Genomic DNA, 27,542 nt, shown 5'->3' on the forward strand with positions numbered 1-27,542 from the left:
TGGCAAACTATTGCCTGGAAGCTTGTATTAATTCATACAAGCATTTTTTTTTAGCTTAGAACCCATTTCAAGGTATGAAATTGTATAACTTCTTGCAAATCTGTATCCAAGAATGTATTATTTTTACCTAATTGCTCAATTCTCCAACCGTTAGTTGGTCAATGGTTAATAAGCTTTTAACAGTTAACATAGCCTTAACTTGAGAAAAAGTAAATTCATAATCAACCCCTCTGCCCATGTATAACTTTTGGCAACAAATTTTGCTTCGTACGATTCTACCTTTCGACTATAAAATTTTAATATCCAATTGCTTTCTTTCCAACCAACAAAGTATTGTTTTATCACGTGTTCAAGAACGATAAGCATTGGCGATTAATGCTTTATAACATATATTAACTTGATAGTGTGAAAGATGACGATGGAAATAATCTTTGGATGAAGGGTAAGGCAATGTGCATAATTAGCAGCAGCTAATTTCGATTCTAATTATGGTGATATGTTAGTCATTCCTCAAGTTCTTGTTTTGTTTTACCTGATTGTCTAACAAGAATCGTGTTAATGTGACCTTGTTATAGAAGAAGATTCAGTGGACTCCAATTATGAATTAGATCAGCACTAAAAAAATATGAGTCATGCAGTGAACTGTTAGAAGATTGAGGTGAGGAAACTTGAGTGCAGGAGTTTGTGTTGTGATCAAGATTGTGATTTTGGGATAACTAGTTTAGAAAGTTGCATGTATTGCCAAGGCATGAAGTAGTGATTTTTTAATGTGAGATGTGATGAAGTAGATTGTAGATGATGGAATATATGCTCAAGAAATTTGGCATGCCTAATGACAAAGATAGAATGCTTATAAAGCCTTAAGAATTTGTGAACCTTGCTATGATATGAATATCCAATGAAGATAAACCTAATGGCACTAGAAGACAATCAACGGGATTAAGGGATGTATTGTAGGAATTAACACATAGAACCAGAGGCTTCCGATGAATTGTAAGTTGTAACCTGGTGATTTCTTACACAATAATCAAAGGTGTTTCGAAGTTTAACAGAAGCAGCATTTTAAAGTTTAACAGAGGTGAAGGCGATTGATTACTCTTGAACTTTTGTAGTCCTTATCGATCAAAGCTGTTTTAGGACCTGAACTAAAAGACTGATTATCCTCGCAAGAAGAAACTCGACGTACTATACAGTACACGTACACAAAATATGTTGTAAAACATTACTCTTGAACTTTTGTAGTCCTTACCGATCAAAGGTGTTGTAGGACCTGAACTAAAAGACTGATTATCATCGCAAGAAGAAACTTGACATACTATGCAGTACACGTACACAGAATATGTTGTAAAACATCATCAATAGGAACAAAAAACCGAAGACATATTTCAAATCTTAGTAGTGACATCTGAAGCTTTGTTTTAGGATCCAAGGTTTCTAGGGGAAACATTATGATGTTATGGAAATAAGCAACTTTATTCGGATAAAAAAGCGACTGAAAGTAGTACAACTTCCTTGCTCACCAGTAGTAGGTAATTTGAAAAATAATCAGAGGCCAGGGAAATAGCTTCTATCGGAAATATGGGACAGGTGAATTGCCTGTAACAACTCAACATTTCTTGTCCAAACACAACTTATTTTCATGCGATCCTACAGTTTTAGTTTTTTAAAAGAGCAACATGTCACCCTGGGCAATTGCAACGACATAGCATTTGTGTGCCATCCGGTGTTTTGGAAAAACTAGCCAAACAAGCTGGATAAACATTAAAAGATGATAAGCCGCACCAATGAAGTATGGTACAACGCAAGTCACTTTAGAATTGGATGCAACATCATCCTGAGTCATATTATGTAATCATCCCGCCTATCCAAAAACCTACTTGCTAAACTCTTAGCACAGAAGGTAAATAATTAATACGGTAAAAAGAACTAATCAGATATAAAACTGGTACCCGGATACACTCCATAAAGAGGCTGCTCATGTCAGCATTGGATGTCTCTTCAGAACTGGCAGTGCAGCTTCAATTAACAGACCACAACACTATGACCTCAGGAAATACACAACTCAACGAAAAACTATATTTCGAACTTGTCTTGGATGGAACTGGAGAAGAAGACAGAATGAGCTTCTATCACGAGCTTACATAATACCCAGTAACAGGAACAATTGCTAGAAAAGACTCTTGCAGGACTCAATATCAGCTGCATTTGAATCTAATACAGCTTGCCCAGCAGGATTCAAAGTGACAATCCTCACCGCGGCGGAAAATACAGCTTTCTGGAACATGTCATCTTCCATCTTCTTCAGCACCCCTTCTAACACCTTAAAATCCAACTCCCCGCCCAAAATTAACATTCCGATTATCTCTCCAAAATTATTCGGTGCTTTAGGTAAATCAATACCAACATCATCTAAGGTTGAACCATAGAGCAGGCATCCAGTCCCAATGTCAGCTGAAGTAAGAACTTTCTTCGCATACAGGTACTCCAGCAGCTTCGCAACAGGTTCCAAACATGGTGCACTTTTCTCCAACGCTAGAGAAAAGGCTTCCTTAACAAACTCAGGGTGGTAATCGGGGGACTTCAATTCCTCCACGCACTGTAATGCTTCATCCAGCATACGTACACTAAAATACTCCTCCAGAAGAGAGGTCGTTTTTCTCTTGAGTGCTTCCGGACCTAGCTTTCCAGCAAAAGGCATTTGGTCAACTGGACGCATAGATGCCGCAGGAACAGCCCTGGCAGGGAAAGGAGGTGCAGGTTCAACGCTAGGGCTGAAATTAGCAGGACGGACAGAGCCAGCAGCATTACCCTGCAGTAAGGCACTTGCCCCACCACTTAAAGGCCCACCTTGAGGTAGGTATCTTGGATTCGGCACTGCCGACTTGCCAACTGATGGGGGCTGAACACGCCCAACCAGCTGATTTGGATCATTCTTTGGCATCGACCGCGACCTAGTAACCTCCCAGTTGTCATTATCGATTCCAGGCATCCCAGGCATCTTTCTGCTTCCTGGCATCCCAGGCATCATTCCCCCAGTGCCAGGCCGATTGATTGGAAAACCTCCTGGACTGTTAGTACCACCTTGAGCATTAGATGCCATCACTCGACTATTTCTTATAATTGCAGTAGCACCAGGACGCAAGTTCATGGTTTTCTCAGCTTCAGTATGAATTTCTGTGATGGTTTTGGCTTTTACCTACAAGATGTCAACCATTACAAAAAAAGAAGTTAACATGAAAGCAGATTCCATTCTCAACAGTGGTTGGGAAAATAAATAATTACCTCTTCCCGCCTGGGAACCCACCCATTTGATCGCAGATCAAGAACATCACGAACCATAAATCTCATTCTTGAGGCCAGTTGAGAGTTTGTTGAAAGTTCCTTCAGTCGGACAAAGTAGACATCATTGATGCGTCTTGCTTTTTGACTCTCATCAAGCTGTTTCCCGATCGTTCTAAAGAACTGACATATAGCCTCAACATTTTCCTCTTCAGGGCAGTTCTTATCAGGACCTAGAAGTTCCTATACCAAATGTTCATCCCAAAGTAACTTTATATGAGAACATAACCAAAGGTCTGAGAATGATTCTTGGTATAACATAATTCAGGGACAGGTATTGGGAAAAAGAGATAAATAACAAATACCTGAACGATGTGGTGAACAATCTTTTCAGGAACCATCTTCTGCTTTAGAAGCTCCCCAATCAGTCGGATGTTTCCAAGAGTGCGAAGCTTGATCATTTTTTCTTTATCCCTTCTTTCAGACTCTTGTTCAGGAGCAGTCATCTGCCTCATTTCTTCCCTGAGCTTCTCAGCACCTTCAAAAGCCTCCTGGCAATTATTTAAAAGAATTCTCTTAAGGGTGATTTCCCTCCCACCAGGCTCATCAGCTGGGAATGGAGGAAGGTTCGCATTTAGATCAGAACACAGCTCTGCATACATGGGGCAAAATGTTGGTTCCAGCACTGCCTTATCAAATATTAATGATATAACTCCCTGATTGCAGCAGAAAAAAAAATATTAGTGACTACTTCGTAAGTGAACATCAATTGTGGCTAGAACTTGAGGCACATTTTTTTTAAGAGAGTATATACAGACCTTTAAAATGTCGGCAGTTGTTATCCCAGAATTAATAAGTTGACCTTTCAAAATCTCAAACTTCTCTGGGGTCAGCTTGTTCAAAATACTGCAAAGCAAATTTAGTTAACACTTGACAGATGACAGCGACGACTGGCAAACTCAATAAAGATATCACACACACAAACACACACAAAACGGAACTACGAAACTAGAGGAAAGCAAAAATAGCTATGGTAGTGCAAGACTGCAATATTTTGTGCCCAAAACTTTTAGTTACTTAACTTCAGAGATGATAACATCTAAAGATGGTCAAAGCAACCCTCACAAAACTTTTAATATCTATTTGAAGAATATGCTGAAGCCTGTAGATAAGTTCATCAATAACCTCAAAAGTAATTTTTTCTGTTCAGCAGAGAGTTTGGAGGGGGTTTAGGTTAAAAATTATGTTCTAATATGGTTAATGCTATAGATTAGAGGGAAAGATTGATTGGATGTTTTTGAATAGCGACTCCACATACGCTATTATGAGAGAACCATATCTGGTGTTAAAAAAATTGGATGACCAATTTTGGAGTCTTGAAGAATGAAGATAATCAAATCGCATGAGAAGTCTATTTTGGAAAAACGACTAGTGGACAATTGGAAAAAGGGAAAAAAAATTGCAAGACAGCTGATGTGGTGCAAGGCTAAGAGACTATTTACAGAAGGTGACCATACTCTAATGGTCATGCAGACCTTTAAAGATAAAGTGATAAACAAGTAATAAGAGGTGGAGGTGATAGTCGCAAAGGAAATTGTTGACGACAATAAGAAATTATTGAAGACAATAATTAAATGGATGAATATGCCTAGGAGTTGGCTAGTTCAGATCAGTATACTATAGCCTCAAACATTGCTACTTGCAGTAATCACACGGATCCTTTTTAATATAGGACAACAAGATACGAAACAAAAGGACGTTACTAATGCTTTAGACTTTAGTGTGTTGAAAAGTATGGTGGCTAAGGGTTCCTTTGAATTCTGCAATTCCAGGAAAAGGTGTTCAGCTACCCTCCAAATGTGTATGTTGCAAAGATCAACATGATGAACTTTACAGTCGTTTTTCTAGAGTTTAGCCAGTGGCTTCAAAAAATCTTCAGTAAATTTCAGGGATAAATACAGAATATTCTGTTTTGGCATGTATCTATGGAAAAGAAGAAATACAGATCTGTATGAGAAGGTAGGTTATGGTGTACAACAATTCTAATATTTGAACTAATGTGAGAGATCAGAATTCTTTTAGTAAGGAAGAAACTAACTAAAAACCTGAGTTTGATTGGGCTTAATGACATAAAATTATCCAACAATAATTTTGAAATGGATGAAAAGAGTCCAACAATAATTTTCTTTAGAGGGTCTAAAGAAATCTCTAATGCATTCCGGAAAAATGGGCAACCATCTATTGGTTTGTCTGGAATTGTAAAAGTTATCAGGTTGCAGCTGTTAGAGAGAGATCTACAGAATTACATATAAAAAACTAGCTTGTGCGCTAAAGCCATGGCTTCACTAGAAAATCTATTCTTCTTCGCAAGAATCTGGATCTTACTAATGCATGATTTGAACCCGAGATGTTAGCCTAGTCAGAAGCCTGGCAAGTTGAAAACTAGTGCAAAGAATCCAAATGGAGTAAGTTCTCTTGCAACATGTGATAGGCCTTTAGCATATTTCTTGGGTTTCTGAAAACTATATTACTAATGTGTGTGGTTCTGATTTGCACAACCTTCTTTCTGATCGGGTTGGAGTCAGCTAGCAGACACTTCAGGTCTAGATGCAAGAAAATGTACGATGAGAAACTAAAATAATGAGCTTATATGGCCATGTATTGAGAGAAATGTCGTCCATATAATCTGAAACTTCTAATAACACAAGCACAATCATATTTGATAGAGCCAACGACATTGTGCATTTGAAATGTGAAAGATAGACTACAAGCAACAGCGACATAAATCTGCCTATATTGGAGGCTTTCACGAGTATAGGTTGCTACTCAGATTCACAGAGAATATGTAAATAAAAACATCGGAAAGGTGAACTACAGGCACTAAATACCAAAAGCATATAAATAAACCTTAATATTAAAAGGAGTATGAAGAAACAGGTTAAATGAAAAAGAGACATGGACAGAAAAAACTTACCCTTTCACTGTTTTCAAAACTCGTTCCTTCTCAGAAAGTTTGCCCCTTTGAACTGACCATGGCAACTCAGCCTTCACCAGAGCTGGAGTAGGACCTCCCTGTTCATAGAATAAAAAGAATTAGGAACTAAAAATTGTGCATATTATCACAATACTAAAGAAAAAGGATAAATATTGCACAGCCAACACAGAAAATAATTACTGCAGTTCAGAATGAATATGGTAAACTATATCATTGATCAGATACATGTATTACACTTGGACTGTTGCACACCCCGTTATATCACTGATCAAAATCTTAAATGTCCCCCCTCTTCTCAGCTTTGAAGCCACTCTTAGGATGCAGTACATATATCAAATTTCTATAAGTTCAAAGAAGCTTTAGCAATAAAATGAAAGTGGAATACACAAAATGGAGAAAAAATATGGGAACTATACCCTACTTCAACTAGAATTTAATTTTAATGTAAAATCTACTGCAACAAGATCAACAAAGAGGCGGTAAGAAGAAAGAAGATGACCAAGGCAACACTACATCTGGTAGGAAGTAAAGGTGAACCTCCATACATTTAACCAAGTAACAATGAGTTTGATGGCTTATGTTGACTCATCCAGGGACGCATGGATTAAGAAAAGGACCCAAACTCAAGCCACAAAGCTGCTTTGTGAAAGTTCAGGTTTCAAGCTTAAACAGTTAGATTTAGATATTGACGTATAGTGTACATTGCTTAATTGATTATATAATCTATAATAACTTTACATCTGATATGAAGATAGTTAAGTTCATTGTGCTTACAGACTAGTAAACAATGTAGGATGCGTTTTTCTTTTACATTTGTAAGTTTTCAAGGACAACATAGAAAATTTATAAAAACCATTTCAACATGACACCTGTGTTTACCGTGAGTCACAGGAAAATAGGTCAAATATTGATTTTGTGTATTTTCAGTAAGCCCGTTTTCCTGTTAGTTTACATAAAAAATAAGTTGGTTTCTTTTTCCACCTCTTTCTGAAAAGAGAACCATGGACGGCATACTTACTGATTTTTTAAGAATAAATGCGAAGTGGTGGCCAGAGATTACACCCTCTCTCAATTTAGCGTCTAATTCTTTGAACCCACAAATTTGTGGCACATTAAATCGGCTTTCTAATTTGGTAGCTACCTCTAACTTTTAATTAACTTCATTTACAATTAAGAATAATGTATTATATCTAATATAAATTATGTACATGTCATAACATCCATACGATTGGATGATAAACAACTCAATTAGATCCACCTTAAACTCAAAATGAATGTACTTTAACAATTTAAATCTCACACAACGTAATTGACAATCAAACTGAAGATCAAATATGGTAGAAAACATAAGCAGTAAAAGATTGTTTAGAAACAAGATTGCAACAGAGGTAAATTGGTGAAATAGGCATTAACGATGTCAGATCTTGAAAAATGATGTTGTGAGGTGAATATTCTGATAAGGATGAATTGGCATTTAATGATTTGCTACTTAATTTTACACAGAAGGCCGAAGACTAAGAGTTTCAAATGTAACGTAGCACAGATGGAAATGGTAGAAAACTGGGAGACTCTTAAGAGTCGGCAAAAGATAATAAAAAGGGATGTGATATTAGAGAATAAGAGAGCGGAGCATCTTACGCATTCTACACAACTAAGTTTAATTATAGAAAGAGATGAGATAGAAGACGAGCGAGATAAAAGAGTGTAAGGACATAGTTAGTCGGCTTGGGCCTTTGATTGGGTCATTACATGGGCAGATAGTTTATTATAATTAATACATATTTTTAATAAATGTAAAAACGAATTCTTTATATTTTTAAGGAGTTAACAGAAAGTCGGCAGGCGGCAGCAGCCGTCAACTAAAAAAATTACATAATTTTGAGTCGCTAATTTTAAAGTTAAAACTGGGAGAGGGATGGGGGTGTAGTCACTGTCCACCACTTAGTTTGACAAGTACATTCGGCGTTTAGCTTCCAACATTGTCTGAAATCTTATCAACATATATAATTTACTCTCTTCAGATGAATATTTGCATGCTACTCTACATATAAAAAAAGGAAGCATGTTGTATATGCAAATAATTGTTCATGGTCACAGCATATAAATAATTGAAATTTCGGAAAAATGATTTTTTACCCCCTGCTGAGAGAAAAATTGTCCTCTTCCATGATGTGAGTTCAGCTGGTCTTGACGAAATCTCTCCTCAACAGGGCTGGGCAGTTGCTCAGGTCGACTACGCCAATCACGGTTGTCTGGCTCTGAGTGGCGAATAGCCTGTTGAATAGCCGGCTGATTTGGTTGCTTCTGCGGCTGCATTAATATATATGTCACTCAGTAAATTTAAGACCCTTCTAAGAGAAAGATATGCGTGCACAACACGCAAATATTGCACTTGATATTTTTAACAGCTTTTATGTGTAGGGCAAGGGTAATTACACTGTTCTCAACACGATTCCAATTCTGCTCTTCACCAAAAAATTCAGCTTCAACTTCTCGTTTAACTCTTAGAATGTCATCGTTGATCTTCACAACCTATGATAATAGAAACAACATAATAGATTTAATGCACATTTGATGTGGATAAAAGAATCAAAACTGTTATTTATAAATATTACTCGTATTTAGAGAGAAGGGATTAATGCTCCTAAGTACGTTATTAATGTGAATGCACGAGGGGCAGTTTCGTAATTGCAGAACTTGTTTTAAATTATATATATCTGGTAAGTTGATCAATGGGAATACTTATATGTAATATAGTAGAGTCAAAAATTATTTGCTTTTATTTTTTTGTTCATTTCAAATAACCATGGCGGTAAATTAGTACCGCGAAACAGATATCTAGTTCAATCTCGAGTGATTGTGAGTGTTTTTCTATCGATTCCCTACAAAGCCTCCCCTCAAACAAAAAACATATTATCCAATGCCATATTTGTAGAAACAAATTCCATATCTAATTTAACGTAAGAGTCACGACTTAATGCAAATAACATACCTTTTATACACTTATCAGCAGCAGCAGCAACAACAACAACAATAAACAAATCACAAAAGATCAAAAAACACATTACCTCCCTAAGCTGCAACAGCTGATCTCTCGAGAACCGAATCAGCTCACCGTCCTCAAATCGAGTCTCTCCAGTCTATACATCATGCAATGCAATAGAAATGAGCACAAACAATAATCAAAACAATCTAAAACTACAAGTTGCAACAATTATAACAGCCTGCTAATTTATTCCATAAATCAATTTAATATTCCAATCAAAATCATCGAAAAATAAGTACCTTGGGCAAAGAAGAAGGAGCTTGAGGACGAAGAAATGGAAGATCAGAAGCAACAAATCTACTGCCTCCTCCTCCACCTCTTGCACCGCCACCAGGTCTCAAATTCAATACAGCTTGATCGCCTTGCTGCATAACTATCTATAAATGAATAGATATACAAGTGCTGTATGTATAGATTAGAGAGAAAGAGATAAGAGTTTGTTTAGTCTGTTCTCACGGGAGAGATGGAGTGAGAGAGAGAGGCCGAGAGAGAGAGAAATACTATACCCTTCCGTTTTTACCTTTTATTAGGGTTACCTGCTATTTCGGTCGCTGTCTCGAGTTAATATCTCTTTTTTGACGATTTTACCCTCTGAGCTTACTATAGTTACTTTGAACTGTAGGGTTAAAACTGATATTCTATAATTTTGTGACCTGTTACCGGCTGGGGTAATATCCCAAACTCCACAGTTACTGGTAGTTTGGTCCGAAAGCAGTTACTTTGTTTTAACTGAAGCAAACACGAAGATTTACTGTTAATGTTAGTAGTCGTTTTTTACCATAATCTTTACCAAAATTGACCAGAAAATACCCACGTGTTGAAGTTTTTAACTAAACCAGGAGATTTTGTTCCAAAGTGCGTCCCCAAATGCTCCCGGGTTGATGATTTGTCTTAATATATTTTTTAAAAATCCGTGCTCCCTCTATTTCATTTTAACTATTTTTTAATTTTTATGCGCACATCTCAAAACATATTAATTATATAGTAAAAATTATTATTTTTCGATTTTTTTTGTAAATAATAGTTTAAGTTATATATTTTTATTCAGAAAAAAAAAATTAAAAATTATTATTTTAACTATGTGGTTAAAATACTTAAAAATGAGTGCAAAAATATCAAGCGACTATCAAAAAAAATCGAGCGAGTACTTTTTAAAAAAATATAAAGAAATTATTAAATTATTAAATGTTTTAAATAGTTTTTGCGATCATATTATCTTCTGAAAATATATGCAAAAATACGGTACAAACATTATAAATCAAATATGCAATTAGTTGAATCGAGTTTTTTTTATTGTGTTCGATATTGCATGGAGTTGCAGAAAATCGGTTAGATTCCATTTAGTTAAATCGAGTTGCTAAAAACCGTATTTTTGTAAAAAAAAATTGAAAAAAACAGTATGTTAGCAAAAAAAATTACAATTTTTTAAAAAATGATAGTTTTTCTGCAAAAATATTGTTGAACTTTTTTCATAAAACCCAAAATTATAATTAATTTCTGAAAATAAGTCAAAAGAACTTCAAACAAGTAAATTATATAAATTGAATATAGATAAATATTGTGAATCATGTTTCGATCGATGAATTTAGTGACATTTTACTCGATCAATTATATTATTATTTATTTTTTTTATCAAGAAGCACTTTCACATAAATAAATTGTATAAAAATAGGGAAATTTTATTATATATCGAAATATTGCCAAAGTAATATTTATGTATGGATTTATTTATTTTGAAATATTAGGATGTATATATTTATTATTTATGCGTTGAATAATCGGGTCAAAGAAAGGTTATTTAATGGACAAATAATAAAATGTGAATGCGAAATAAGTATGCAATGATTATTAAGTTTTTAATCAACCGGCCCAAAGGAAGGTTTATTTACTTGACCGGATTTATTATTAATATTTGATTCTTGCGTGGAGAGTACCGTTTGCGAGTTAATATTTTGTCCAAAGACTAAATATTAATGCTGTGTTAGGTATCTTGTCAAATGGCCCACACACACTATAGTATATAAATTCAGGATTTTTTGCTACTATGTATGCATGTGACATGAATTTTATTTTATGCGAGCTTATATTGTTCCAAATTTCTAGTTAATGCATCTATTGTTAGTATAACTGCCAACATGATCTCCATTCACGTGCTTAACGACACAAATTTTAAGAGCTGGAAAGAGAACGTTCTATTAGTTTTCGGCTACATGGATTTAGACTATGTTATAAGGAAAGAGAAACATGCTTCTCCAACGGATGAAAGTTCTCCTACTAATAAATTGAACTTTGAGAAATGGGAATGTTTTAATCGCTTAAGTTTAATGATGATAAAGTGATGCATTCCTGAAGCATTCAGGGGCGATATGTTTGATGATTCCGATGAGATATGTGTAAAGAATTTTCTTGGTGAGCTTGAAAAGCATTTTGCAAAAAATGAAAAGGCTATAAGTAAACTTTTAGCTGATCTTCTTCATATAAGGTACAAAGCTAAAGGAAATATTTAGGAGTATATTACGGAGATGTCTAACATCGCTTCAAAACTTAAAGTACTAAGTTGACTTGTTAATGACTTGTTTGTGCATTTGGTACTCATCTATCTTCCTGCACAATAAGGTCAATTTATAGTTAGTTATAATACACAGAAGGATAAATGGACTCTTAATGAGCTCATTTCACATTGTGTGCAAGAGGAAGATAAGTTGAAGTGTGATAAGACTGAAAGTGCTCATGTTACAACTACCTCAAAGGTTAACTACCGAAAGAGGACTAAAGATAAAGAGACTGCAGTGGGAACATCACAGCCTCAGAAACAAAAGACTCATAATCAATTTATTACTTGTTTCTTTTATAAGAATTCTAGGCACGTGAAGAAGGAATGTCTCAAGTAGGTCACATGGTGTATAAAGAAAGGTAGACTTTCATTTTTTGTCTGTTATCAATTTAATGTGAATTTTGTGCCTAATATTACATGGTGGGTAGATTCTAGTGTTACTACTCACACAAGTATTTATATGCGGGCTTGCATTCAGAGCCGAAAATCAAGTAATGCTGAAACATTCATCTATGTGGGTGATAACAATGCACTTTTAGTTGAAGTCATTGTCATTTTTATAATATCTTTTAAGACTGATCAATTTATTAAATTAAGAAAGACTTATATAGTACCATCATTTAGACGGAATTTTTTGTTTCCATTTCTATTTTAGACAAATTTGATTATCTTGTTTATTTGGAAAAAGTAAATTTAGTTTATTTCTTAATTCATCTTTAGTTCTGACTGGTTCTTTGGTTGATAATTTGTATATGCTGAATGTAATTGCTTCATCTAATGAGACCTTGCAAATAACATCAAGATGTACAAAACGAAAATTATTTCGCTCTGACCATCGGTCTGCGGGTGGTATGTCGTACTCATGTTCAACTTCGTGCCAAGACTTTCTTGAAATTGCTTCCAAAATCTCGAGTTAAATCGGGGATCTCTATCTGAAACTATCGATACGGGTACTCCATGCCTTAGTACGATTTCGCGCACGTACAGATGAACCAATTTGTACAATGACGACTTCTCATTAATTGGAAGGAAATGCGCCGACTTCGTAAGGCAATCAACTACAACCCATATAGCGTCATGTCCGGATTTTGTTCGCGGTAGTCCCACTATAAAGTCCATAGCAATATTTTCCCATTTCCATTCTGGAATCTTTAGGGGCTGAATTAATCCGCTTGGTCGTTGATGTTCTGCCTTCACTTTCTGACAAGTATAACACTTCGCAACCCATTCCGCCACGTCTCGCTTCATATTTGGCCACCAAAAGTTCTGTTTTAAGTCCCGATACATCTTGGTGCTTCCCGGGTGGATTGAAAATCTTAAATTGTGGGCTTCTTGCAGGATCTCATTCTTCAATTCAGGTACATGAGGAATCCAAATTCTTGAGGAAAACCTTAGTATACCTTGTTCATCCCTTTGAGTGCCAATCTCTTCTCCAGTTAGCTGATTCTTCTCTTTCTCCATTACTTCTTCCTGACATTTCCTTATCTTTTCCACTAGTGTTGGCTGAAAAGTCATTGCACGACAGACTTCTTCAACAATTCCACAATCACAAAGTTCTAATCCAAATTTCTTAATCTCTTCAGACAATTCTTTTGGTGTTGCCATCATATTCAGTCTCTCATTCCTACTTAAAGCATCGGCTACAACATTCGCCTTTCCAGGATGGTATTTATCGAGCAATCGTAGTCCTTGATCAATTCCAACCATCTCCCTTGCCTCATATTGAGCTCCTTCTGAGTGAAAATGTACTTTAAACTCTTGTGATCTGTGTAGATTTCACACTTCTCTCCGTAGAGGTAATGTCTCCAAATCTTAAGTGCGAACACTATGGCGGCTAGCTCCAAGTCATGCGTCGGGTACTTCAACTCATGCGGTTTCAACTGTCTTGACGCATACGCGATCACCTTACTGTGTTGCATTAACACACAGCCCAATCCTTTATGTGAAGCGTCGCTGAATATCACAAAGTTTCCTTGGTCATCTGGTAGTACTAACACCGGAGCTGTTAGCAATCTCTGTTTCAACACTTGAAAGTTATCCTCACATTCTGCACTCCATTCGAACTTCTGATTCTTCCTGGTTAACTTGGTCAATGGCGTGGCGATTTTCGAAAAATCCTTGACAAACCTTCTATAGTACCCTGCCAATCCTAGAAAACTTCGCACTTTTGTAGGTGTCTTTGGCCTCTCCCAACTCATAATCGCCTCAATCTTTGCCGGATCTACTTTAACTCCTTCATCTCCAATGACGTGTCCCAAGAATTGAACTTCCTTTAACCAAAACTCACATTTGGAAAACTTGGCATACAACTTCTCTTGCCGAATTATCTCCAATGCTATCCAGAGGTGCTGGTTATGTTCTTCTTCCGACTTAGAATAAATAAGGATGTCATCAATGAATACTACTACGAACTTGTCCAAATACTTTTTAAATACCCGATTCATCAGATCCATAAATGCGGCCGGGGCATTAGTCAATCCAAACGGCATTACTAAGAATTCATAATGTCCGTATCTGGTCCTGAATGCTTTCTTGGGAATATCTTCTTCCTAGATCTTTAATTGATGGTATCCTGATCTCAATTCAATCTTTGAAAAGCATTTTGCTCCCTTCAGCTGATCAAATAGGTCATCTATTCTTGGTAGCGGGTAGCGATTCTTGATCGTTACCTTATTCAACTCCCGATAATCTATACATAGCCGCATACTTCCATCTTTCTTCTTTATAAACAGAACAGGTGCTCCCCATGGCGACGTACTTGGCCGAATCACTCCTTTATCCAACAATTCTTGTAGCTGGCTTGCCAATTCTTTCATTTCTGCTGGTGCCATCCTATATGGGGCCTTTGAAACTGGTTTTGTACCCAGAGCAAGGTTGATCTCGAACTCGATTTGTCGATCTGGTGGTAAGCCTGGTAGTTCATCTGAAAATACATCTGGGAACTCGTTAACTACGGGGATATCTTCTATGTTGGGGTTGCCCTATTCTGAATCCACTACATAAGCTAGGAACGACTCACAACCTTTTCTAAGTAGCTTCTTAGCCTGAACGATTGTAAGAAATAGTTGCTCTTGCCTCTGTCCCTTAAATACTACCTTTTCTCCACTCTTCGTCTTTAAATACACTTTCTTGGTCTTACAATTAATCTGGGCGTTATTCTTCCCTAACCAATCCATACCTAAAATTATATCAAACTCTCCCAACTTGAAGAATATCAAGTCGGCTGAAAAATTATACCCCGAAATATCAACCTCACACTTCGGACAGAATTGATTCACATGAATCTTCTCTTGGTTCGCAATTACCACATTTACTACCTCGCTCATAATCATTTTATCAAATTGAAGTTTATCAACAAAAGTTTCTGATATGAAAGATCTTGCCGCTCCTGAATCAATCAATACTTTAGCTTTGACATTATTGAATAAAAGTGTACCTGATATCACCTCAGAGTTCTGAACAGCGTCCTTCATTTTCAGATCGAATGTCCTTGCTATTGCTTGCGGAGTTGTTGTAGGTGGTGGAGGTAATGCCAATACCTCGGCTGGCACGCTTGCACTGGTACTTGCCACATTCATTAGAGCTTTGACTGGTCCGGTTGCCTTGCACTCCCTAGCTATGTGTCCAGTCTTTCCACACTTGTAACATGTAACTCCTGGCTTCGGCATCTTGCACTCATTTTCCAAATATCCCTTCTGGTTGCACCTATAGCAGGTCATGCTCAGCTTATTACACACTCCGGGGTGTCTTCTTCCACAGTGCTTGCATTCTGGTCTCTGGAACCTGTTTTCTCCAACTTGCCCTTGGCTTGTCTGGTCGTTCCCCTTCGATTCTTGTCTTTTGCCCAAATTTCCCTTCTTGTGAAAATTTCCACCCTTATGAAATCCAATCCTCTTAACATTCCAATCTTGTGAATTTGCGGCTTCAGACTTCTCTCTATAATATGGAACCTTTCTTTTCTTGTTATCCCTTTTCTTCCTTGACTGCATCCCATTATTCTCAATCAGAGCAGCTTTCTGTACTACTCCCGCATAGGTTTCAAGCTCAAACATAGCCACTCTATCTCTGATCCAAGGCTCCAATCTTTGCTGAAATTTCTTCGCTTTTTCCTCCTCAGTGCTGGTATACTTTATCACAAACCTTGACAACTCAGTGAACTTCTTCTCATACTCCAGTACAGTCATGTTCCCTTGCTTCAACTCAAGAAATTTAAGCTCTATCTAATTCTGCATGTACTTAGGGTAATATTTTTCCAGAAATAACTTCTTAAATCTCTCCCAAGAAACTTGCTGAGTTGCTTCCATAGCTTTTACTGATTCCCACCAATAGATGACTTCGCCCTTCAAGAAGTAAGTAGCATATGGCATCTTCTGATCGTCTCCTAACTGTACCAACTCAAAAGCTCTTTCCATTTCCTTAATCCATGTGTTAGCTATTACCGGATCAGTGGTATCATGAAATGCAGGTGGATTCACATTCTGAAAAGCCTTGAAAGTGATAATTTGTCGAGGTGGTACTGGTGGCTCGGGTGGTTGGTGTGGTTCACGGTTATCTTGGTTTTCAATTCGTTGTTGAAGAGTTAGTTGTTGTTGAGCTATAGCATTGGTTTGCTGTTGCAAAGTTTCCAGTAATCGAAGAATATTTGGGTATGTGGTAGATGTGGTTGTTGGGTTCTTCTTTTTGGGAGGCATGATCCTGAAATAAGAGTTATGTCAAAACAGATATGAATGATGAAATAATTCGAGGGTATCGCATGGCATTCTTATTTACATATGAGGTCAAGTTTCAAATTAAACAGATATGGTGATACATATGAAGGCGTAGAATAACAGTTGAGAGTAAATGGAACGATAGTGCATAATATTTGAAATTTAAAGGTCACAATACATAGGATTAGGACAACGTCTGATTCTAAGAACAACATGCTTATTTAAAGGAAACAACTGGGAATTCTACGAAGTCTGATAGTACAACAACATGAAAAGGTAAATAATGGAAATAACTAAGGCTCCACTCCATCAGAACGGGACTTGGTAGTCTTCTCCTCTCGAAGCGTCTTCACAATACTATGGAGCTCATCTGCCACCATCTGGATGACATACTGGCTGGTGCGATCTCGGTGCGATGGCATCTCCTCAAGCTTAGTGTTGACGTAATGAACCAAAGTCTCAAGTCTCGCAGTCATCTGCTCCTTGGGCTTCCCTTCATAGTTTCGGCTGTCCGGGTACTCGTTCTTCAGTCGGTCTATCAGTCGGTCGTACTTGCCCTGAAGCATGTCAAACTCGCGCCTCAACTCAGCATACACGGAGAAAGCAATAGTGTCGTCCGACCCAGAGGGTGTCGAGGAATGCGCCCTTTGCTGACAAACCAATAAGAGGAGTATTAATAATAAATTTACTTAACCTACTCTATCGCATATTATCTATAACCTATACATATATCCTATAACCTATTTGGGCTGTCCAGGGACTCTAAACCGTAGCTCTGATACCAAAACCTGTCACACCCCCAACTTAACAAACAAAATAAATATAACTATTACAATATTTAGAAGAAAGTAAACATAACCGAATCCAAGATCTTACAGTTTAGGGTTTGGAACAGCCCAACACTACCATCTATTACAACTGATTTCAATATCGAGTCCTCACACAAAACTATCTCTTATTCTACCTGAGCTCGGACATACACATCAGCGTCACAGGTCTTACGTGATGTCTGCTTGAATCTAACCATAGCTGCTAGCTGTAATATCAGGGTAAAGCAAGGAGTGAGCCAAATGCTCAACAAATGCTAGACAATACGATACAAAACATAAATCGAGATATATATTAAAGAATGACAATGTGAAGACATAACCAATAATAACAAGAGATAAAACTTTGGGTGATGGCATCATTTGCTTGTATCAAAACATTTTCAAAATCATATCTTAATCAAAATCATTTTATGACGCTACGGATTACAACCGATGATCAGCCGCGAAGTAATCCCGAACCTCGCTGGGTTCTAAAACATTAATGGGATCCCTAGGCAACTTTTAAGCCTACAATATAAGTGTGGAAAGGACTCGCGTCTCAGTCCAGATCCACTATTCAAAGAAAACATTTATCCTCATTTGGGACTGAAAATCCACATTTTAATCATTTCAAAAACTGATGCCGATTTATAACAAAATCTCTTAAGTAGTAAACATTTTTATCAAGGGATTATAGATCAACTTGAAACACTGGAAATATGTCACAAAATCTCAAGGCCATGATCCACTAGACTTTACTCTATTAGGGTAACTGAAAGGTTTCCATATACAAGAACTTGGACAAGGAAATTTAGCAAGGCTATTGGATATTATGAAAGAGTAATGCCAAACTAGGCTTAAAGCAATGGTTTTCGACAAGGTACAAGTGCTAGAACATCAAGAAGATAAGCTTCATGAATACTAAGGGTGTTAGGGTATGAAGAAATGATCTTTAGCTCAAGGTATATCAGGATTGTCAAACTTTAGGGTAAAAAAGAGGGGTATCAATCAATTATGGACAACTTTGATGAATATCTGGCTTTTAGGTATCAAGGTAAAGTTTCTATAGGGGTTCAAGTATCAGGGTGAGACATTAATACTTTAGGAATCATTAGCATGTTAATCAAGAGGATCAATCAAGTATTATAATAACTCTTTATTTTATCATGGCATTCCAATTACTTTAATATACTAACGTGATAAGACCTCTGATCTACTTGCAATACGTACTTAAGGATTCATGGCATTTCTATATAATTCAAAGATAGACGTAAGAATCGCTTGTTTCAAGTATATCAAAATGACTCAGGATAATCGCATCAATATATATATATGAACTAATTGTTACACATTTGCAGTGAATACGAAGACAAGTTGAATCACTTGCCTTGAGAAAAGGCTGGTCTGGTCTGGTTGGTAGGAGCAACTGGAAGCTTCACTCGATCTTTACGGCAAGTTTACCCTCGTCTCGAGATCCTACACAATTAATAATAACCTCATTATATTATACTCTCACCAACTCAACCTATTTACAACACAAATGGCACTTAGGCCTATATACACGCAACTTATATTCATCTTATAAATATAATTGTACACATAGCCACATATAATCACATATCATATTTTAATATCAAATAATATCACATACACCATAATGCAACACTAGGCTGGGATGATCTTGATCCCCAACTTAAGTCACTTGGTCGCTAAACTAGACAAAGTTCCCAAATTTTGGCTTTCTTGCTCAATGTGCCTTTACTTAACTATCCAAAACCTATTGACCCTCACTTGGGCCTTTAATTCTAATGGCTTTATACAATCTTGCAACCATAGTAGTCAACCTAGATCTCACTCCTAACTGTTCTAAAACTATGTGATAAGTGAAAGTGCTTACTGGAGTAAATTTCAGAATGACATCTATGGTTTCTTGAGTGTATTAGACACTCCTAAACTACAATTTTACCTCCAAAACTTCTACACTAGACTCTTCTGACCATAAGTAATCTCCCAAACTTGATGTGGCTCAAGGGCCTAGCTTGGGCCTCCTTGCGCCTAAGCTTAAAGTCCATGGTTCCCGTGTTTTTCTGGGTAGAAAACGCCCTAACTTGAACTAACTTGTGACACATGGTTCTAACTCATATCTTATGAACTATGGCTGGGAAAACTCCTCTGACACTCCCTCTAACTAAGGCCCAACAGGGCCTAATGAGGGTCTACCCATGACATGGTCAAAACTTCCTATTTCTAAGTTGTAACAAAACTGTCCCCTGCTGGACAGATTTTGTGATTTCACTTGTGCACCTAACCAAACGACTTATAAACCTCCAACAAACACCTAAAACCTTTTATATAATCCTAGTTCTAGCTTCTGGTGATTTGGGTCTCAAAGTGCACAACAAATGCTCATTCAAAACTTCCCCATAAACTAGTGCATCAAATCTGGAAAAATGCAAACACCAACTAATCCCTTTCCACCTTAACTCCCACTTAATAACCAAGCACCCAACTCTTTCCAAAGAAAACCTAGTGTCTTAATGTCCTAAAATAGTGCCTCAATAGAAGGGGAGATCATCCATGCCCAATAATTAACAACATGGAACTAAAAAAAAATATAACATGCAACTCATGGAAAACACATAACAAGATTTCAGCTAGGCATAAAGTTTAAATGCTTACAAATTCGGCTTGCACCTATTACCCATCCTTAATAATCATGAAATATAACTTCTTTTAACTATTAATAAGAAATTTATCATGGAAACAATCTATTTTAAGCACACATTTTTCGAATTTATAGATTTTTAGACATAACAACATGATTTCAAAAAGAGTAGCATGCAAAACATGGTTGATCATCATTTTAATGTCTTAAAACTAGCATGCATGGCTAAACATAAATATATAATGAAATTTCAGTAGCATGCAAAGGATTTTAAAGCATGATATCTCCATAAAACACTTAGTTAGCACATATATATGTTAGGTCACACACACACTGTAGAGGGGGTGAATACAGTGTATAGTACACTCAAATCGAACTTTAAGAACTTAAGTAACAGAAAACAAACTTTATTGAAACAATAAACTCTGTTACAGTATGGAACTGTTACCTCTCAGTGATGAACAAATATCACGAGAGCTGCTAGGGTTACAATGAATAATCTTCTCTAAACAATGATAACACTTATAGTGTAAACCCTATGTCTGTGTTTATATACTACACAGTTACAAGATAATCGCTAATTGATATGGAATATAATTCTGCTTCCTAAAATATATCAATCAGATATCTTTTCTTCCAAGTATTCCATTCTTTACAGAATTCCTTCTTCATGCATATCTCTTCTTATGTTTATCTTGATCTTCTTTCCTTTAATCAGCTACTGTCCTTATCTGATTGTCCTTCAGCACTTAAGTTCTGATACTTATCTTCTGATGATTATCTCCTGATAACATAAATACTGATATCCTTAAGTCCTGTCTTCCAGTATAAGTACTGATCAACAGTTAAGTACTGATTTATCCTGTTCAAGTAAGATCTGAAAGCTAAACATAAAACATATTAGCCATGACATTATCAAATATATCTAACAATCTCCCCCAACTTGTAAATTAACATAATATACAAGTTTAACAGATATTTGATGATGTCAAAAACATTAAGTACAAATGCATGAGAATTAGACTAGATAACTACAACTTACAGTCCTTAAAGCTTTTACCAATTTCAACTTCTGATAACAACTTCAGTCTATATAAATATCAGAATTTAAGCAGTTGTAGATCTTCGACTTGGCTTCATCATTTTCTGATCTCTCTGATGTCAGGAGTTGTTCTGAGATAGTTCTTCAACAAACATTTCTCAGCATATCTTAGTTCATCAATCATTCTCCTTTTAACATCTTTAAGCTCTGCAGTATCTTCACCAGTTTGAAAGATTGCAGCTCTGAGATCATTGATCTTTGCTTTTTTCAACTCCTGATCTAGTCTTATGACATAAGCTTTGTCAGACTCCAGATTGAATTCAAGTCCCTTAATACCAAGATATGTTCTGATCTGTGCAGTATTAGGCTTCATATCAACAATATCACCATTGTGATCTCTGTACTTTGGAACATATATGCTGTCAGACTTGACAGAATAAAGCCTTTTCTGTCTCTGAATCTGTTCTTTTAAGTAGTTTGCAGCAGTCTCTGTTATTCTGTCATCCACTTGAAGTAAGAAAAGTACATGCTCCAATTCTTCAAAATACTTCAATGGAATGACATTTTGTCTTATATGATAAACCCTACCATCTGTCATGAAATACAACATGATGTATTCTTTCAAGTAGGTATGGTAAACCATCTGTACAGATTCCAGTTGATTCAATCTCTCAGGAGTTGCTCCAATACCTGGTTCACTCAAGGAAGTTGGATCATTGGTAGTGTTGTGTACTCTTCTTTCATCAGCACTTCCCAATCCAGTTTTATCTCTAGCTTCCTTTCCAGTAACTACTCTTGCTTCAAAACCACTTGCAGTAGTCTTCAAAGATTGAGTCTGTTTTGCTTTAGTGAATCCTGGTAGGAGTGTCTTTGATCTATTTTCTGATATCAAGTTAACTTGAGCTCTGTCAGAGGTTACTTGCTTCTTCTGAATATCAGAAGTTACAATTTCTTGACTCTGAACAACTTGAGCCATGTCAGAGGTTGTTTTAAGAACTTTTCTTGAAGTCAGAGCAAGATCATCCTTTTCATCAGTAATTTCTTCTTCCTCAGGAGGTACATAAACCTTGATAGGTTCACCAACCTTTTCTTTACCCTTGGATCTTGGATCTATCTGTGGTTGTGATCTAGCCAACGTTGCTTCAGTATGTGTCCTTTCTTTGATCACAATGCCTTTGAGTTTTGGAAGTGAATTTTTACCAGAAGCTTCAGATTTAGATGTGACTTTCTCTGATTTAAGTCTAGCTTCTTCTTCCTTTAAACTTTCCAAGTCCATTCCTGGATTTTCTTGAAGAAATAACTGTCTTGACATTTCCTCATCAAGATCTAGAAGTTCATCAGAACTTATCCTTTTACCAGCAGCAGAACTTATTCTTTTCCCAGTATCAGAACTTGTCCTGTGACTAGCTTGTCTTGATGTAAACCTTCTACCTTGACTATGACCGCTACCCATTCCAGAGTATCATTGATCATCATTTCCATCATCCTTTCCTTGCAGTGTCTTGTTAGTGTTGCATTTGGACTTAATTACCTTCTCCCCCTTTTTGGCATCAGCAGGTAGTAAAAGAGAGATAAGTAATTCCACTGAGGATTGGATTTCAGTAAGTTGCGATTGCTGATAAACTTGATTTGTCAGAATTTCATCAATCTGAGCTTGTTGTTTCTCTTGAGTTTTTCAATATAGCAATCCTGTCAATGGTAGGTTGAAAGAACTTTTTCTTATCAATTTTCCAAACTTGTTCTTGTTTGATAAAGTTCTCCTGAATCTTGTGTAGCTCTGCATGAGTAGTTGAATGAAGACCTTGTAGATGTTTAATACTCAATGCAGTGACTCTAAGCTGGGTTTTTAAATCATCAAAATTTAACAGTTCATCAGCTTTAGTCAAGTGCTCAGCAAGATGTATTGTAGTTGGAACACATGAAACCGAGTTCCATTCCTTAGTCCACTCCTGACCTGCAGGAGTTTCACTCCAAGGTACTGGTGCAGCCCTGGTAACAAACTTCTTTACCAGTTCAGACTTAGGAAGAGTCTGTTGAGGAGTATGTCCTGAAGGACCTGCTTCATCAGCATCTACAGTTGGAGCAGCATCACCAGTATCTCCAGCATTTGCAGCATCAGAACTTAAAGAATCAGTATCTTCTGATAAGACAACAGTGTGAGTAGCAATGGAGGCTTCAGCATCCTCTAATTGCTGATCTGATACTAAGTTCTGATCAATAGCCATATCCCGATGCTCACCTAAAGTCTGATCATCAGCATCTTGATGCAGAGAAGGTGTTATTGATAACTCTGGAGTTTGAACAGCATCAGTAATAGGTGTTGTGGAAGGATTATTTGCTGTTGGAGCTTCTAAGAGAAATACTTCAGACACAACCAAAGGTTGAACATCAATATCAGCACTTGTGCCTGGATCAACAAGAGACACAGATGGTGAGTTAGCCTTGTCAGATACAGCTTCCTGAGATGGAGTTGATGGAGAAGAAGTGACTGGAGCAAATTCCTTGTCTTGTGAGATCAGAGATTCCTGATCCCCTTCCTTAGCTGCTTCCTCTTCATCATCTGAAACTGGCCTTTGTGCCCTCTGTTTCTTGTACTTCCTTGTTGATTTGGATTCCTTGGGAGTTTCAGGAACTGTCATTCGTCTAAGCCTCTTGAGAAGCCTAGAACCCCCAATTTCAGAATCCTTCTGAGAAATCTCTTTCTCAGCTTCAGATACAACAGGTTCTCTAGCAGGAACCGGTTCCTCAGAATCAGATTCATCACTCAATGCAATCCTCCTTCTCTTTTGAGATGTTTGAGGAACATTCTTTGTCCTCTTTGGCTTGGAAGATGAAGATTTCACAGTAGGTGCTGAAGATGAAGGTCGAGCAGTCTGTGAAGTGGAGAGATAGGATTTGAGATATGTTCTGAGGGTAGGTTGAGTAGAATGAGAGGTAGGTACTGAGGTTGATGGATTTTGGGTGTTTGGAGTTGGTTGGACATCAGAGTAAACAGATCTATAAGTATCAGGATCAGCATTTACCAGGATCTGTTTTACAGACTTAGGAATCTGTAATGGTCTAACCACTTTTTTCTTAGTATCAGCATTTACCAGGTCATTAAAGTATCGTTTTGCTACCTTAAAAGGTGGGGTTTGAGTGCTGCCTAAATGAGGTTCATCAGTACAATAAGTGTAAATAAGTTGACAGAATCTAGCAAAATAAACAACATCTCGATCCTCTGTCATCCTATCCCCAATAAAACCAATTAAAGCAGTTGCAAAATCAAAATGAGTTTGATTGATAATTGCATACCTGATGTGCTAACTCATAAATGGAATAGCATCAAATTTCGAACATTTGTTCCCAAAAGCTTTGGTGATGCAATCAAAGAAGAAACTCCATTCTCTTCTGATATTAGCCCGTTTCAACTGTCCAAGTTTCGTCAGACTCTTTTCATATCCCAATTCAGCCATTAACTCCCGAAGGGCTGAGTCCTCTGGAATTGAGAAAGTACAATCTTCTGGAAGATGTAAAGCCCTGCGTACTGTACCAGGAGTGACTACAAAGGATGAATCACCCACTTGGAAGATAATACTGGGAGTTCCACGTTGACCACCATCATCAAAAAGTCCAGTCCTCCAAAACCTCAGAACTTGTTGGCTTGAAAAGAATTCAGGCTGTGTTAATGCATACCCAACCTCACTATGTGCAAGAAGATCTTGCACAAAGTGCAATTCAGATGGAGCTTCAGTGTGATCAAGAACTGCAGCATAGTTGTTGGGGACAAACTTAGCTCCATCAATGATTAAATCCTTTGGTGCCATGTGAAAAAAAAATGAGATTCAAGTATGCCTGTTAGGTGTTTGAGATAATGTCTGTATGAAAAACCAACGTGAGAAATAAAGAGAAAGAGAGTAAAAGTAAGGAGAGAGATAAAATATGAAGAAAATAAAAGATTAAAGAAATCTTCTCTCTGTTGTACTTATACTCTGAACAAAAATGTTACCGTTGGACACCTGTCAGACATGCAGTAATAACGGACAGTTACTGGGCTCGAGAAAACAGGAATCATTACTTACCCATTTGCCTAGTTTCAAGGAAAAACCGTTCCATTTATCAAGAGAAACAGTTTTAATTCAAAATTTAAACCGTTATCACTGATTGAATTATTTTTTACTGCATCATTGATATTCTGAAAATACATCACATAAAAATGACCAAAATAAATTAGATAAGTAAGTGCTGAAAATGAATCAGAACTTAATATAAAACAAAATTTATATGGTCATCAGAATATCAATCAGGATTTATCAACACAAGATAAAATAACTCTGAGACAAAATCTTGAAGTAAAAACAACTTTCATTAATATATCAAGACAATACATTTATGAAATGGAAATTACATCAATACTTATACAAGATTTTCCCTAAGCTTCTAAACCTAACATCAACAGCCTTAGTCCTAGCTAAGAAGCCTGACAAAGCTGATGATGAAGAAAAACAGGAAGAAGACGAGATTAAATCATCTTCTTCTTCCTACTCTCGACAAACATAATGGCGAGTCTGATGATTCGCTCTTGTTGGCGGAGAGCTTCCAGCCTTTCCTCCTCCAATCGCTCCAGATGGCGATGGTAGTCCATATAGAAGAACAGAAGGTGTGTCAGTACCTCCTGTGGGACAGAGTCCCATATCTCCTCAGGAATGGCTGTGACATGCCATTCCTGCTGCCACTCGGCACAGCTTAGCTCCATATTGAAGTTTTGGTAGTTCAAAAACATGTTGTATCTGACCATTGTGTTTTTGAAAGAAGAATTATGAAGATAAGTGTGTGAGAAGAATTTGATGGAAAGACTGATGTGAAGTGGCTGCTTATATAGGCAAGAGAATGCCAGGAGATGCAAAGAAATTGAATGCTGACAGGTAGAATTAATTCTACCTCGTCTCCCTAGACTTTGAAAAAGAATAACATTCATTGGAAAGAGGAATCATGGTTTAAAACGCACAAGAAACAAGAAACAGTGGACTGTTCAAGTACGAATACCATTAATCCTAATCATAGTGACTATTAATCTTCCACTTCAACATATTCTAGTTCGAACTGAGACTGTTATCAAATTTTATTCACAGATAAGCCAAGTAAAGGATTAGACTGAGAAATCAGAACTTAGACCTATACCAGAACTTAACAGTCATCAGAACATAATTTCTTAACTCGAAAAAGGAATGCCCATCTTAGTAAATCCTCATACAAGTTCTGAGTTATAGACTTCAGAACTTAATCATCAGAACTAGTAACTAGAACTTGTCCTCAGAATTTGTGCAATAATGACACAATGACTGTTTATCTAAAATAACATAGACCACCACAGAAATTTTCATCATTCAGATGGAGTGATTAGTGTGTGCATTAAGCTAAATAACAGACAAAGAGTAAAGTCTGATTCACCTCAGTACATCTTAGAAATAAGGCATAACTAAAATTTTGCTAAAGAGCTGTCATTGTCCTGAAACCTACTGATGAATGAGTTCATGCTTGAGTCCACCTCAACTGTTTTGTGCTAATTTTATGCATCTTTTGAAATTCTATTTTACAGTGGCTTCTCAGTGTAAGTGAGTCACGACTGTTTATCAGAATTTATGCTATTATCAGAGTATTTCTCCAGTAATCATAGAGTGTGAAAAGTCACCAAGAAAATATTTTGCTTTTCTAATGCATATCTACTTAATACCAGCAATGCACTTGGGTCGTCCCTTCCACATTTTTACTCTAGATCTCAAAGGAGTACCTGATTTTATTCTTTGATCTTTTTGCTTTTTTTTTTTGATAAGTGAGGTTTATCAGCACTTAGTACATTCAGCAGTTTTACTAGTATCAGAACTTAACAGATGAGTAGCATTATTCTAATTTGTGACTTAGTAATAAGATATACAAAGTAAACTTAACTAAGCTCAATTATCAGAATTTGCTAGTGTCATAGGGTTTCCACTGAAATAATTACTTCTTACATGGAATCATTTGTTTATTGAATACTACTAGGTCAGTATCTAGCACAGTTATCCTCATAGGATAGAATAGGTACTTGAACAGACATATCACTTATCAGATTTTAGAAACATATATCAGACAACAGTCAGTACTTAAAGATATTTATCAATTAAGCACATAATACACAATGAGATTAATTCTGTAAATACTGAGCATAAAGTCTGATAACTCAGAACAAGACTAAGCAGATTTAGAGAAAGAACCTGAAACCATTCCAAGTTCATTTACCAATCTTGTAAAAGTAGCTTCACACAGTGGTTTTGTGAAGATATCTGCTAGTTGTTGATCTGTGGGAACAAAATGCAATTCCACTGTACCTTCATCCACATGTTCCATGATGAAGTGGTACCTGATGCTGATGTGCTTTGTCATAGAGTGTTGAACTGGATTACCTGTCATGGCAATAGCACTTT

The 27,542-nt window shown here is 36.7% G+C and overlaps 1 protein-coding gene across 1 annotated transcript; it reads right to left on the reverse strand.

The window, feature by feature from the left end:
* Nucleotides 1–1,755: 1,755 nt before the first annotated feature.
* On the reverse strand, nt 1,756–9,820 carry LOC141712477 (eukaryotic translation initiation factor-like). Its single transcript, XM_074515446.1, has 9 exons — nt 9,560–9,820; nt 9,343–9,414; nt 8,711–8,806; nt 8,411–8,584; nt 6,254–6,351; nt 4,098–4,185; nt 3,645–3,995; nt 3,283–3,522; nt 1,756–3,196 (listed from the first exon to the last, which is right to left on the reverse strand). The coding sequence occupies exons 1-9, from the start codon at nt 9,689–9,691 to the stop codon at nt 2,168–2,170; spliced, it is 2,280 nt and encodes a 759-aa protein (XP_074371547.1). The 5' UTR covers nt 9,692–9,820; the 3' UTR covers nt 1,756–2,167.
* Between the last annotated feature and the right edge of the window lie 17,722 nt (nt 9,821–27,542).

The sequence above is a fragment of the Apium graveolens genome, chromosome 3, assembly GCF_009905375.1.
Source record: "Apium graveolens cultivar Ventura chromosome 3, ASM990537v1, whole genome shotgun sequence".
NCBI lineage: Eukaryota > Viridiplantae > Streptophyta > Magnoliopsida > Apiales > Apiaceae > Apium > Apium graveolens.

Excerpts from the sequence above, each read along its gene's own strand:
- LOC141712477 (XM_074515446.1), bottom strand. The coding sequence starts at position 9,691 with ATGCAGCAAGGCGATCAAGCTGTATTGAATTTGAGACCTGGTGGCGGT. Across the intron at positions 6,352-8,410 it reads AATTTTTCTCTCAGCAGGGG|GGAGGTCCTACTCCAGCTCT; the intron begins GTAAAAAATCAT and ends TTCTATGAACAG. Across the intron at positions 3,197-3,282 it reads GGGTTCCCAGGCGGGAAGAG|GTAAAAGCCAAAACCATCAC; the intron begins GTAATTATTTAT and ends GACATCTTGTAG.